At 33.7% G+C, this 15283-nt stretch overlaps 1 protein-coding gene across 1 annotated transcript; it reads left to right on the top strand.

The window, feature by feature from the left end:
- The first annotated feature begins 2288 nt into the window (after positions 1-2288).
- On the top strand, positions 2289-4082 carry LOC149166051 (putative anthocyanidin reductase). The gene is made up of 6 exons (XM_089431271.1): positions 2289-2475; positions 2573-2739; positions 2895-3104; positions 3190-3352; positions 3568-3772; positions 3872-4082. The coding sequence occupies exons 1-6, from the start codon at positions 2346-2348 to the stop codon at positions 4014-4016; spliced, it is 1020 nt and encodes a 339-aa protein (XP_089287397.1). The 5' UTR covers positions 2289-2345; the 3' UTR covers positions 4017-4082.
- The last annotated feature ends 11201 nt before the right edge of the window (positions 4083-15283 follow it).

The following is a 15283-nucleotide window of genomic DNA, read 5'->3' as shown; positions in this document are numbered from 1 at the left end:
TCACATAAACTTTAATTCAATAATCATATATACTCTATATCTTAAAAACTTAATATAAATCACATAAACTTTAATTCAATAATCATATATACTCTTTAATATAAATAACATCGTCGTGATAAATGTTCCACTTAATACTTAAAAACTTAATATAAATCACATAAACTTTAATTCAATAATCATATATACTCTTTAATATAAATAACATCCTCGTGATAAATGTTCCACTTAATACAACATCACATTTTATAATGAAGAAATCTCATGGAAGACTCAAAACCCATTTGATTAGATTACTTGATAAAATGCGATATTCAACGTGGAAACCATGAAGACACGCCGAAAGCACCAATTTGTTACAAAATAATAAATGGGATAGTTATAATAAACAAAGGGTTTCTATAATGTCTATTATTTTAAATAGTTCCTTATCATTTACACCGCCTTATCTTTTTTTAAAGAATTTCTATTACGTATGTCCTTTTCATTCTATTACCTGTTTTCAAATAGGATTTTTTTAATGTTCTTATCAAGTATTACAACATGTATAAGTTATATTCTCCATCAAAGTGACGAAACCACGCATCTACCATGGATGGATTATTTTATTTCACCGCCCACGTGGCATTATTGTTGACAGGTACTTAATTAACCTATATTCTCCAACAAATAATAGATACGAGTAGGGGAAGGAGGCATTTATAATGAATGGATATTATGAACCAAAAACCTTGAAGCAAACTGCTCATTAATCCCCTTCCGCCATGAAAGCACTTCAATAATTTTGGAAGCTATGAAATGATTTTTCATTCAAAAGAGTCTCGAGTGTCATCTACCAAGTCAATTTCCATACCATAGCCCTTCATTTGGACCTATAATACATTTGAGTTATAAACATATGGAGTACTAAATGTATTATAAACATATGGAGTACTAACGATGCTTTTGAAGAAAAAGTCGCAGATGTAATAGATCATGGAAAATGCCAAAGGTTTGACTAGATAACTTTGTATGGCAGGCCGAAAAATGTAAGTTGCGTTTTACTTAGTGAAGAATAGGTACAGGCACAAAGGATGAGTAAGGTTTTTGGGAATAATAAAAGATATTAGATTGGATACATCGTGGAAAATGCCAAAGGTTTGACTAGATAACTTTGAATGGCAGGCTGAAAAATGCAAGTTGTTTTTTACTTCGTGAAGAATAGGTACAGGCACAAAGGATGGGCAAGGCTTTTGGAATAATAAAAGATATTAGATTTGATAGATCTGTGAAAATGCTAATTAATTATGGATATTTAGGAATAGGGTTTGTATTCTACTTCTTGTGGATCCGGCATCCATTTAAGTAAAGTCGTTTTAGCCCCACTCTGCACCAAGACGTGCTTAGTGATGACGAAATACGTTGAGGGGTTGTTGTGACCAAATGCGGCGAGAAGAAATCAGTGGTTGGAGCAGATTTTTGTTCAACTCACTCACTCCTATTTATTTGATTTCAGATTATTCCATAGTTACCAAGTTTTAATTGGAATTTGGATTCGAATTCGATACGATACGATAAAAATTCGAATAGAAAATTTTTAATTCGAAAAAAATTCGACACTATACATCTTAAAAATTATTATTTTAAAAAACGTGATATTTTCAGCTCATTTTTTTTAAATTAGTTTTAAATTTTGAATAAAATCCAATAAATTAAATAATATAATAATTTTACAAATACAATTCACCAAAAAAAACTTCCATTCAATACTTTTTTATTTCTAAATTTAAATCTAAAATATTTTTCTAATTTTAAAACTGATTTATCAAATAATAAATATAAACATTTTTAAAAATAGTCATAGCAAAATTAACATCTATTGCAAATTAACTAACTCTTACAAATTCAGTGTAACAAATTCTTTTTTTCTTATTTACTAGCTTTCTAACCCATAAACACAATAATAAAATTAGAAATTATGAACTTTCCTGGTCCACTCTGATTTTCCAGTGTCTTTCCTTCGGCCCGGATCCCATCCTACCACTATTTGTTCCACCATTCACATTCTCTCGTTCGTAGTGAATGAACACTCTGCTCCGTCTACGTAAACCACCCACCACAGATTTTGACGCGTTTAATTTTTCATTGACGCGTTTAATTTTTCATTTAGCCATCGTTGAAAACCGAATCGAATTTCATCGAATAATACGGTATTCGTATCGAATGGGCGAATTTTCGAATTTTTTAGTCCGATTTGGGCGAATTTGGTAACTATGGATTATTCATGAAACCCACACTTGGAAAGGCTATTGGATATTTAAGTTGCACTCAGCATCTCATTTTGCAACTTGCATCATAGGAGAAAAATGCAAAGCCACGAAGGTGGAGAGGGCATGAAGGTTTGCGTTACAGGAGCAGGAGGGTATATCGGATCATGGCTCGTCAAGAATCTTCTCCAGAGAGGCTACACTGTTAACGCCACCCTCAGAAACCCTAGTACGTAATACGGAGATTCTGCTCGCTCTTATTCATTAATTAATCACTTTGTTTACAGATTAGGTGTGAGCTATTCTCATATTTTTTGTGCATGCAGATGACAAGGCAAAAACTGGGCCTCTGCTGTCGCTGCCTGGTGCTGCAGAGAGACTGAAGCTCTTCCAAGCAGATTTAAGCGAAGAGGGCGCCTTCGATTCCGCGGTGGAGGGCTGTGATGGGGTGTTCGACGTGGCCAGTCCTATGGACTTCTCCAAGCCTTCTGAGGTACTTATTATGCATATAACAGCGATTTAACAGCGTATAAATTTTATATTTCTGGCGACTTCATTAATTTTCATCTTGATTTATGCAATTTAACTTGTCTTTCTCAAAAACTTTTGAGAGATAATCCAGATAAAAAGTATAAAATTATGGGACAGGATGATTTTGTTCAGCCTGCTTTGAAAGGGGTATTAAATATATTGAAATCCTGCTCGCGCGCGAAATCGGTGAGGCGTGTGGTTTATACTTCCTCGGTGGCAGCAGCCTGTCCGCTGAGTGAAGAAGGGGAGCTTATTACTGGCTCCAGTATCGACGAGTCAAACTGGACTCCATTGGAATTCATGCGCAGGAAAGCCGGCCCTAGTAGTGTACGTATATACAGTGCGAGTAGTATGGCTAAATTTGCATCTCAAATATGGTTTAACTTACATGTCGTGCTTATCATGCGTGCAGTTCTATTGCATATCCAAGACTGTGGCGGAGAAAGCCGCCATTGAGTATGGATTAAACAGTGGCCAAATGGAGGTTGTGACAATTGGACCGGGTTACGTTGGTGGGCCAGCCATTATCTCAACATTTCCGTATTCATGTGGTGAAATATTAAGCCCCATTTCAGGTATGTAGTCATTTTATTATATGTTCGTTAAAGATTTTGAGGTGTTTGCTATGGGGCTTCTTGTGAAGGTGAAACAATCAAACCAGGAATAGGGAGAAGGCGAATGATAGGACATTTCTATTTGAGTTGAGGAGAGGGTTTGGCAGAAAAATATGTAAAATACTTTAGTTTAAACTTTAAAACACTAAGGGCAGCATGACAATTTCGGTTTACAGGCCATCATGAAGGATTGAAATTGAGTGAGTCGTTTCTGGGATCAATACCGTTAGTTCATATTGAGGATTTATGTGAGGCTCATATATTTCTGATGGAGCAACCAAAAGTACAAGGTCGACATATTTGCTGTGTTACCTCTCTCACCGTTTCTCAGTTATCGGACTTCATCCATAAGCGCTATCCACATTTTACTCCACAATTCAAGTATGTAGACTTCTCCCATCGTGTAGGGTCTTTTTAGTTATGTTTTTAGGGATTTTTTTTTTTTTTTATAAGGTGAGGCAACTTGGTTTATCATGACAGAGGCGACGGTGAAGATGATAATGGTGTTCGTGTTCCTGCTTCTTCGAAGAAACTTTTGGATATGGGGTTTTCATTCAAGCATGACGTGGCAGACACTTTGGATGACACAATCAAATCGGCTCAATCTTATGGACGACTGAAATAGTTTTGACCGATAGATAGAATTTGTGAATAATATTGTTATGTTATATGGTTTTCGCTGAGAATTTGTGAAAATATTGTTATTTTTATACTTTTTGACAGAAGAATATTGTTATTTTATAAATACATTTAGATAACTCATTAAATTTATATTTTAGAATAAGTTTTAGAATTTCAATTTAATTATTAATAATTATTAATTGGATGGTAGTTCCTGAACTTTTGTGGAAAATTTTAGAATATTTTTAATAGTAATAATCACATATTAAAGCTAAAGTTTTATTTCAAAAGTAGTATATTTTTGGGTATGTTTTAGTAGTAAACTATAATATTGGCCCATGGTTTGTAACAAAACTTATGATCTTTATGATTAGAATTTTATTATACATTTCTTAAATGTATATATGCTTAATTCATATTATTTATTTCTCATAATTAATAATAATAGTGTTAGGGAAAATAAAGTTATAATTTAGTTAATTTTTTTATATATTTTTAATCTTCACAATATGAAATGCATCATGAAGTGGTGTTATGATGTCCATCTACGTTTACCAATCATTTGATTTATAGAGTTATACAATATATTCGTATTGATTAGATTTACAAATTTTATTTATAATTTCCTTTCCTATTAATTTAGATGTTAATTTTCTTTTGTGTATTTGTATTATTTTGATTTTTTTTAATTATATAACTTTTAAGAAAATTAATGAAGTTTATTTTAAAAAAATTAATTGGAAACCTATTATTATTATTATCCAATTTTAAGGTCACGGTGAAGCCAATTGGTGTATGAGACCTCCTTGTTTACAAATTTTATTTATAATTTCCTTTACTATTAATTTAAATGTTAATTTTTTTTTTAGTGTATTTATATTATTTTGATTTTTTTAACAGTATAACTTTTAAGAAAATTAATTTAATCTTTTCTAATTTTTTTTTTTAAAAATGGAAACTTATTATTATTATTATTATTATCCAATTTTAAGGTCACAGCCAAGACACACACCAAATTGATGTATGAGACCTCCTTGTTTGTTTGTGGGACAAGCTACTAAGGCATACATACTCTACCCTCTCGGGTTTTGAACCTGTGATCTCTTAGGAAGAAACACATGCTCTTAACTAGATGACAAATATGTCTAATTATAATTAGAAACATACTTTAATTTAATGATATAATAATATTGTTAAACTCACACAAAATTAATAGGCAAAATTTAGATAACTAGTGTGATTTAATATTATTCACATGATGTACATATAATTACATTTGTGTGAACCTTGGTTTCATATTCCAAAATGTTTCTTGGATTTATATGATTTTTGAAATTCTTCCACACCAATCGTAATGGATTAGGTGTTCATTCCCCTCCTTAATCGAAAGGGGTGTATATGAGTCCAAGAAGAGAGTTGGTGATTGAAATTAGATTGCAATATTTTTTTCATACATATTTATGCATTCAAAGTGGAAAAAGTGGAAGAATCAGCGCATGGGGCCGTTTTTACTAGTGGGACCCAGTTTGGCAAAATGGGGTCTGAAACCTTTCGGGAGAATTTTGAGGCATCAAATGATGTTATTTTTGTTAAAAAATTGTTACTTTAATGTCACACCTTTTCATTCTATTCTACAAACAAATATCTTTCCAACAACACAATAAATGTTTCAATCAGAGAATGTATGCAAAAGTTATGACACTTAGAAATTGGCCTTCCTCTTTTCACACCTATAATTTGGGAGGATGTCGCGTCATCCCCCATTATTCATGGAAAAATGGGCTAGCCACATGATTGTGATGTAAAAAACTCTAGAAGAGTCTACATTGTCACTTTGGTTAAGAGTTGACGTAGTCAAACTTTACCATTAGTAGGATATCAGGTTGTGTTATAACCAAGCCATTAAGAGGAAGAGACATTTCATTCTTTTGAGTGCATTTGTTCCATAGAGAGTGAAAAAAGATAAGAGGGATATGAGGTAGATCATACAAAGAGGATTGTGCACTGTAGGAGCTAGCAGGCAACAGGTCATACTTCTTTATACCTGCAACCATATTTCGAGACGGAGAAAGAGAGCAGAGCGTCATGAAATTCCAACTGATTTTCCTCCCAAAAAGGTTTCCTCGAGCATATGTTGTTTATTATGTGTTTGTGATTTTATTTTTTATTTTTCCATTCTCTATTTTCTGCCTAATTTCCATTTGCATGCATGCACTAGTTATAGTAAAATCTACAGATCTAGAAGTTTAATAAAATTGTAATAGTGTAGAATTTCATATTTTTAATATAATATTATCATATTTGTTTTGACACACTATAAAGTGGAATATCCACGATAATTTATGGATCACTTAGAATACAAAAATGCATGGAAGCCAATGGCTAGATGTGCTCAATAAAATGGTGGTGTTTAAGGAAGAACACAAACTAAAAGAGGTAGAAGAACCAAAAGTTTCTATTGGTGGCGGTTTAAGCTTGACCACTAACTCTGGAACTAAAGCTCGAAGTAGTTCTTAGAAGATTTTGAATTTGGATAGAGGATGAAGTCTTCTTCGAAGCGAAAATGCTCCCTAAAGATGGCTTGAAGATGAATTTGATGTAACCACAACTGAAGTATTCTATCGATGGGGTTTTAAGGATGACCACCAAGCAAAAACATGCTCATGGAGCATGACTCTATCTCTCGCTGCAACTCTGAATCTGGCTATGGCAAAATCTAGCTCTATGCTCTATTAGTTGGCTTTGGTTTAGGCTATGGCTCAAGCTTGCTTGATAATTTTTTAATGTTAGTAGTTGACTATCAATTCCCTCTTGTCAAATACAAGCTGAGAGGATGAAGATATCTCCACTGCAAGATATGTCAATAATTGAGACTGAACTGTGAGGTATGACCTATATATCTTCTTCATAGTTGAAAATCATTTCCATGAAGCAATCCATCCAAGGTAAATATTTTATCTTGCATGGGTCTTATGTCTAGAGCATCTATCTAAATTATGAGTGTGTTTTCCACAATGCTTGCAAGGTTGAAGATCAAAACAATGATCGTTCACATGACCAACCTAATCACAATGTTTCAATTTGACACTTCCATGTGGTTGTGAAGAGAAGAAGGTGAAGTTGATTTTTCTTGAAGAAATCAAACACTTTGAAACTTGATGGGTTTACAATAGTCTAGGATGTGAAAGGAAACACCCTTGCCATATCCTAGACTAGTTCTTTCCTGTTGTTAATAACTACTTCCTGAGGTTTGATGACGATCTTGGGAAGTACATGTTGAACTTCATCTTCATTTAAATATATTCCTAATCCATCATCGTCAATTTGATAATGTCTTAACTAGTTATTAGAGTCTTTCTAAGACTAAAAAGAGAGTTGTTTTGAACAAAAACTAATCCGTAATTCTAATTCTTCTATTATATTTCATTTCACTAAAGCAAAAGCTCAAGTTGTAGAAACTCAATCATCTCTTGACCATCTTGTAACCATGATAGAATATTGAAGAGAGTGACTTTTCCCATTTTGATTGTGTCATAAACAATATAGTGTATTAGAGTGTTTTGTAAATCTAATAATCGATTGATTTTTGTCATTTTCTCAACAACTTAGATACAACACCAATAATAAAATAATCCATGTAAAGTGAATAACCAACAAAGTCAATGGAATATTGCTTTGAAATCGATTTACAATGCTTCAATCACAAATTAAAAGAGGTTGAAGATCTGAGGCATAAAAGTATGCTAAGGCTTGGCTATATAAAAAAGGTTGCACTTCAACCATCTAATCCCAAATTCTCATGGCCACGGCCACTTGGCTATGTCCAATGAAAATCGGTAAATTCTCGCTTTTCTCATCCAAAAATAAAAGAGGTGTAAACACACCATAGAAAAACTAATTTACAAGAAAATATTTTTGATAAGAGAGCTCACAATTCTATGCTATTTTCATTAAAAAAAAAAAAAAAAAAAAATTATTGCCATTATATATCCCTTCACCAGTACAATTCCATAGAAACATATGTCAATATGCCATGGATATCTTCTTCTTGAATTTTCAAAATAGTTGAGATCTAACCATTCCAAGGAGACTACAAAGGCCACCGATAATTCTAAGACAATGCAGAAAATCAATACTTTCTGGCTTACCCTTTAGACTGTAATCTGCTAATTGTGTGGTGAAATTGAGGAAAAAAGGTATTGAAACCGGACGGCATGTAACATATTTAGAATGTTGATGTTGATTAAGAGTTTTGGTGCAAATAATATGAGGAAATGGATACCAATGCGAGGGACTAGGCACGATTGAGACTAGCCATCATCCTTCATACCATTAAATCATTCAAATAAGCATTTCTTAGATGGATTGGTCCATTATTTCTCAATGGAAATGTGCACCAACACATTTTAGGGTTCAACCCCTACTCAGTTTTCCTATACCACAAAGCGCAACCTTCAACCTCCATATGTGCAACAATTGATTCGCGCCCGGGACAAACAGGTTTTGTACTGCAGATGTTAAGGGAGTAGCACTCCCACATAGATATGTGAAACTTCAGTGACTCTCACAAATTCTTTATCCACATATATAAAAATTACAACGGAGTTAAGATACATTAATCTGGAATATCAAAACCACAAGCAATACCCCATCGTAAAGCTACCAACCATATTAAAATCGTAGAGAGAACATGGCCCATCTCATTTGTTGCATTTAATTTTCAAGACATAACTGAAGCAACTTGAAGGTGAAACATTGGTAACCGATGCATCGACACACTGACATTTAGATTGCTACCATACGCAGTGGAATCGTTATGCAAAATTTGGGTGCATTGTTGTTAGATCTTGCATGCACCACAATGGCATTGCGTATGAGATAGTCTTCAACTGAGGCAGTAGTAAACAATGATTGACCAGAGTTTCTTTTGTTTTTTTAGAATATGGCCGATCTCATTTGTTGCATTTAATTTTCAAGACATAACTGAAGCAACTGGAAGGTGAAACATTGGTAACTGATGCATCGACACACCTGACATTCAGATTGCTACCAAACGAAATGGAATCGTCATGCAAAATTTGGGTGCTTTGTTGTTAGATCTTGCATGCACCACAATGACATTGCGTATGAGATAGTCTTCAATTGAGGCAGTAGTAAACAATGATTGGCCAGAGTTGCTTTTTTTTAGAGGATCAATTTGGTTACAAGATCAAAATGATGCCCCGACAATGAAATCCTTGATCAGCAGCTCATGCTCAAAGGCTCGAAGCCTCTTTCTCATGGACGTTATTATAAATTAGGTTGTAGATCTGTTTCCATTTCCTGAGAGCACTTGGAATACCCCACCCAATTCCAACGTGATCTGGAGCCTACATGGAGAAAACCACACATGTTTGATTAACAGGAAAAACCAAAAAGGTTTTGTAACTGCAAAGACTGCTTTAATCTAGGAGGTGGAGAGACAACTAGGTAGGGTGAATGAACCCAAAATTATGTACCAAGTCAGGGACAATGATAGAAGTTACGTATGTCACACAAAGCAATCAGACGCCCATATAAGGGTCATCAACTTCTTACGATGGACATTGTACATATTGATTATAAAAGGATCCCCTAAGCATACAAGTGCCGAAATTTGGAGGTGCGGTTGGATGAATGTCGACAATGTCCCTAGTATGTTGCTGTCCAATTCTTATAGAAATGAGGCCACGCAGGCATAGTTAACATGCATGTTGCTAATATGGGTAATTTTGAGTGCCATTACATGAAACATGACAACCATGGCTCTCTTGGTTAGGCGTAGAGGCAGTGAGGAGCACAGATATCGGATGAATGTGTAACAGACAAAAACCTTAGGTGAAAGAAAATTCAAACTTACGCTCACACACAGAAACAACCATGTTAGAACAAGGTTGACAGGTGTTGGAAGAACCCAGGCTGGGGCCGGATGGTTGTGTATGGAGCAGATGAAACGCTTGAGTGTTACGGCCAATACGTTAAGGGAATTACAAGACGAGTATTCATATTTGTGAGAACACAAGTCCGGGATGACAAACTTTAGAGAAATAATAGGTCTCTTCTTTGATATGTGCACAGGAAAACAGGAATGGGGAACGTTTATAGGGGTGGGGGTGGCGGTGGGGGTGGTGACAGAGGTAGGACACATGGGTAGAGGGACAATTCAAGAAACTGGTCTTTCATTTACTAGTATAAATGGATATGACTGTTACTATGCTAGGCAATTTCTGAAATACAATCTTAGTAATGGATCCCCTTGTTGATGAACACCACAAAACTAAAGGTCATGGAAGGCCACACATTATGGATTAATTTTAAGAAAGGCAGAATATGCTCGCTCGAACCATGTTAAAGTGACACAAAATTGATATGCAAAATTTAAATGACTCCTCTGATTCAATATTATTGAAAAGATGCACATATAAATATATTTATCTGACTCTTGATTTCATATTCCAAGAGGTCTCTTGGACATCTATGCTTGCTGGTCAGCACCAACCTTAATGGATTAAGCATTCAATAATTAAAGAACACTTTAAATTATAATTTTTGTTGAGAGGAATTGGGGCAGATGTTGTGCCCTAGAGTTACATCAAAAAATAAAATAATACATGCAATAAAAAAATTAAAAATATTATTAAAAAAAATATCTTTCAATATGCACAATAAATATTAATATCTAAAAAATATTTTAATGCTTATCACTACTAAAATACTTCAATGTCCATCTTAAATAACATAATTTTACATCAATTTTTTAGAGAGAGATAGAGTAATTGAATGTAAAGTGTTCATAATTTCATCCATAATTGATTACTATTCAACATGACCAATGTGTGTAATTTATTCATTACTCAATGTGGAGTTGATACGTGACATTTAAAATAATATTGATATTAAACCACACTATGAGGGAAATGTGAAATTCTTCTATTGTTCAATACAAAGTACAATTGGTATTTAAAAAAAGAAATATTAATAAAAAACATATAGTTTTGTGGTAATTATTCATAAAGTATTTCAATTTTATTATTAAGTAACACAATTTTATATCAACTTTACATATGGAGATTTAATGTAATTGACACTAAAAAAATATGAGAGAGAGAAATGTTTCATATAGAACATTCAGAAACATATTAATAACAAATTTTCTCTCTTGAAAGAGTATTAGATATATTACCCATGGTATATGAAATACACAAAGATGTCTTCCATATATAATAATGGAAGAGGCCCATAGTTATCTAAAAATAGCTATGATAACTCAACACATAAGAAGTCCTACATGATCTTACAACTCACAATAGTTGGAACATAAATAAGAGGAGCATTGGAAATACCAATTCTAACACACCCTTAAAGTGAAACATAGGAAGTAAACATAAAAATTAGGTACCGCAAACAAGACTTGATAAAGTACCCAACCACAAACTTTCATAAGTGAATAAAAGGATAAAAATGCGTACAAAAAACTCCTCTCCAAAAGAAATAAAGATGTCAATGCTCAAAACATGGAGATGAAATTTTATCCCACAATGATTATGAAAAGGAAAGGAAAGAAGCTTACTCCAATTAGGGAGTACCAAAATTCTGAAGATGAGAGTCAAGGATCCTCAATGAACTTGGTTAAACTTTGAAATAGAATATGTTGTAGATGCATAAGAAAGAAAAACACTAACAACCACCTCATAAAAGCTTCAAATAGGTGTTAATAAAAAGTTAGAACAAAGTCTTCAAACATAAGAAACCACCATCAATGATCAATGGAACAATGAGGCTTGTAGATACTTAAAGGTTCAAACATGAAGTGTGACATACTCAAATTGGAGGAAAATAAATTAATTAGCATAGATTTCCTGCTTAATTTGCTTTTACTACAAAATATGATCAAAACATGTTATAACTTCTACTTTAAAAAATTGAACACTATCACCATCAATACTTATTAAACATAAATAAGAAAATACTATCAACAAGGCATTGGGGAAACATGACTTGGTTGATCAACAAAATAGGCTCTATTCATCATCAAACTCCCCCCCTAAACACAACTGAGGAAGGTGCAGTAATAATCAATGACAAACAATAAGAAATTTGTATGATTGTTTGATCGTTGATATACAACAATATGAAGTCTATAAACAATTATTCAATTGATTTTGTGTTCATTCATCAATCCAACTGTATTCAATCCTAATAGTTGTAGATAGTCTATAGTTGAGTCTTTCACATCATCTATGCACTAATTTGATTGCATAAGTACTATGTTTTTTATTCCTAGGTAGACTCCTTTGAGACTAAGGCTCAAAATGTTTCTTTTTAGGCTCAAATCTAGGTGCAACTAGAGGAGGGGAACCATGTACATCAACAACTCTATCATCTGTAACAACATTTTTAGCCATCTTATCAAGTTTTGTAACACAATCACTAGGGGTTGTTCTTCTAACAATGCACTCTGAAATCCACCTACAATGAAAGATACCCTCTTGAATTAAATGAGATAATATGTAGGTGGCGCAGCAAAATTAATAGCATATCAAATTTTTCTCTAAATGTTTTCACTTTGGACGCAATAGGACTAAAAATTCCCTGTCAACTTTTACCATTTCATCCTCTAATATATGCCATTCTGCCAAGTAGTCTAGAGACAATATCGATATATTTTCTTTCAAAGTTGGCTAACACAAATGCATGTCATGAGGCACAATCATATCCTCACAAATAACAAGGATACAATCAAGATCATGAAGGGTGGAAAAAGGGTTAATAGTAAGATAGGGTTAAACTTCCCATAAAACTCATTGAAATGTACTTAGACCGATGGTTCTAATGTGGAAACCAAAGAGTGATAATTGCTGCACCAATTTAACAAGAATGCCATGGAGGATGCCGAATAACAACCACCTCCGGAATTGAATTTTACACCAAAACCTATATAGCTATTGAATTTTACACCAAAACCTATATAGCTATCAGCATAGATTTATTTTAGGTACTGATCTAATATCAGTTTAGAAACATTAAATTTTTTCAAATGAGAGTACAAAATACAAATTATTAAGAGTTGTTTTTTTCTATATATAAATTAGTTAAGATAGATATTCAATAGCTTATTTAAATGTCTTTTTAAATATTTTTGAAAAGTGTAAAAAAATTTTACTTCTCATTATTTTAAATATATTTATTTTTTTGTAATTATAGCCTTTATTTTTTCATTTAGAATATAATTTTTTTTAAAGTGGCATTATTTTTGTAATTATAAGCTACCTTATTTTTATATTTAAAACATAATTTTTTTTAATTTTTTTGAAGGGGTATTTTTTTGTAATTTTAGATTACTTTATTTTTCTATTTAAAACATAATTATTATTTTAGATGGACAAACAAACTTACACATTCCTATATCCTCTCAACTCACCCAATTACATCTTAGGTGAATAACCGATCTAAAATCCACAATCTGGAAAAGCCGTGAATAACCGATCAAAAATCTATGGGCAGTGGTCTGACAAACATGATGTGGACACGATCAACAACAATGTAGGTCTCTCCAACTAGTGTTGCGATCCAGACATGCCAAACAGTATTCGATATTAACTAGACTCGAAATTAGCGATCTAGGGTTATGAATGCTAGTTTCAAGCCCTAGTCGGCCAATTTAATAATATCAAAATGAAAAGTCCATATCACCACGTACTGACCTGCAGCACTTGAGATACGCAATTAACAAGATATCAAGTTTGTGGGTTGTGCAGAACTTTACACTAGTCGTTGCTTTAATGAATTGAGCAACCACTGATCTAATAATCCATGTTGAGCCGGTAACAGTAATTGATGCAAGCAGCTCCCCTCTCTGGTATGCCAGGGCAGATATTTACTGTTGTAGCTGGTCTGCTTGATTCAGATTTCACTCGTTATCCTGGTTCTGACAATATGGAGGTTCGATCTGGTGCCTCAAGAAAATAAATGTGGGCAGGTACATTGAGCCTTAACCAGCAGTGGAGGAGAACTGCCATATCGAGAAAATCCAAATAGATTTAAAATCACCTGAGCACATCTATAAATCTAGGAAAAAGATTGAAACCTGTAACAAAATAAATAAGAATTAAGTAGGGTAGACAACACTTGATTTCATACTTTAATACTGTGAAAGAGTATTAAATATATTATTGATAGCATAGGAAAAAGATATCTTCCAAGAAAATTCTTATAGTTATTAGTCCCAGGGACTATAGTAATCAGAAAAGATGTACTTAACATTAGTTCACCTGCTTGAACGCGTCTGTTTATCGAGTATAAACAAAGTTTTTTACATCATAGTGGTTTATGGTCTTATTTGGCCTCTTCCCGAGGCAGAGGCGCTGAAATCATATCTTATGTTGTATTTGTCCCGGTCTTTCTCATTCATTTTTCAGATGTTAGATGATTAATGCTAACATTAATCTGGCATTAATCTGGCCATATAAAATGCTAGCTCTAGCTCTTATTGCATTTGAGCTATCAGGAGGCTGAACCGATTGATATCACTGTTGCAATGTGTCACTCTGCATGCTGCTGTGGTGTCATGCTGCTGTGGTGTCTACAGAACAGATGCTGTTGCTGAGGGTAGACAAAACGGATGTTGTATAAGCATACCTAAAAGCATATCCAGGTGATATGCATAACCAGTTGTTTCAGGTGGTGAAGAACGAGACGATGTTACTAAGGGACGAAGCACCACATCCATGACCTGCAATGCTCCTTGCGGAAGCGACACAGGCTCCCCTGCTAAATACTGTGCCAGTTGCCTCAAGTGAATCGTTGCGGCCTGCATGAATAGCATGTGGTAAGTCCTAACCCGCCTGAACATAAAGCTCGCTTTTGATTCCAAATTTTCCCATTTCCAAACTCATTATACCTCTCTAACTCTCACTGGTACAATTACTCATAATAAAACATGCAATTATAATACTACTGTACATGTTTCCACAATTATTACAGTTAATATCGTAGGAACCAGATACAAGCATTTTCTGAAGGTATTCGAAGTCCCAAATAATATAGCTGTTAATTTATAATACCAGAGTCCACATGATATAATAGGGAAGGCAGATAGAAATTCATAAGCAATTAGAAGGCGAAAATGCAGAAACCAAATTTACCCATTCGATTGATTTTCAAATGCATTTTGATGAAGCTAACGAAAAGAAATTTTGATGACTAACCGAGCTCAAGTCCACACATGGTGCCTGTGCGAGATGAAGTGAAGGC

The sequence above is a fragment of the Pinus tabuliformis genome, chromosome 5_1 (genome assembly GCF_031772625.1).
Source record: "Pinus tabuliformis cultivar Carrire ecotype Pingquan chromosome 5_1, CPIR1, whole genome shotgun sequence".
NCBI lineage: Eukaryota > Viridiplantae > Streptophyta > Pinopsida > Pinales > Pinaceae > Pinus > Pinus tabuliformis.
The sequence above is the reverse complement of the archived record's forward strand: the minus strand, read 5'-3'. Positions and strand labels throughout refer to the sequence as shown.

Coding starts and splice junctions, on each gene's coding strand:
- LOC149166051 (XM_089431271.1), top strand. CDS start 2,346: ATGCAAAGCCACGAAGGTGGAGAGGGCATGAAGGTTTGCGTTACAGGA. Junction 3,105..3,189: donor GGAAAGCCGGCCCTAGTAGT/GTACGTATATAC, acceptor TCATGCGTGCAG/TTCTATTGCATATCCAAGAC. Junction 3,773..3,871: donor CATTTTACTCCACAATTCAA/GTATGTAGACTT, acceptor TTATCATGACAG/AGGCGACGGTGAAGATGATA.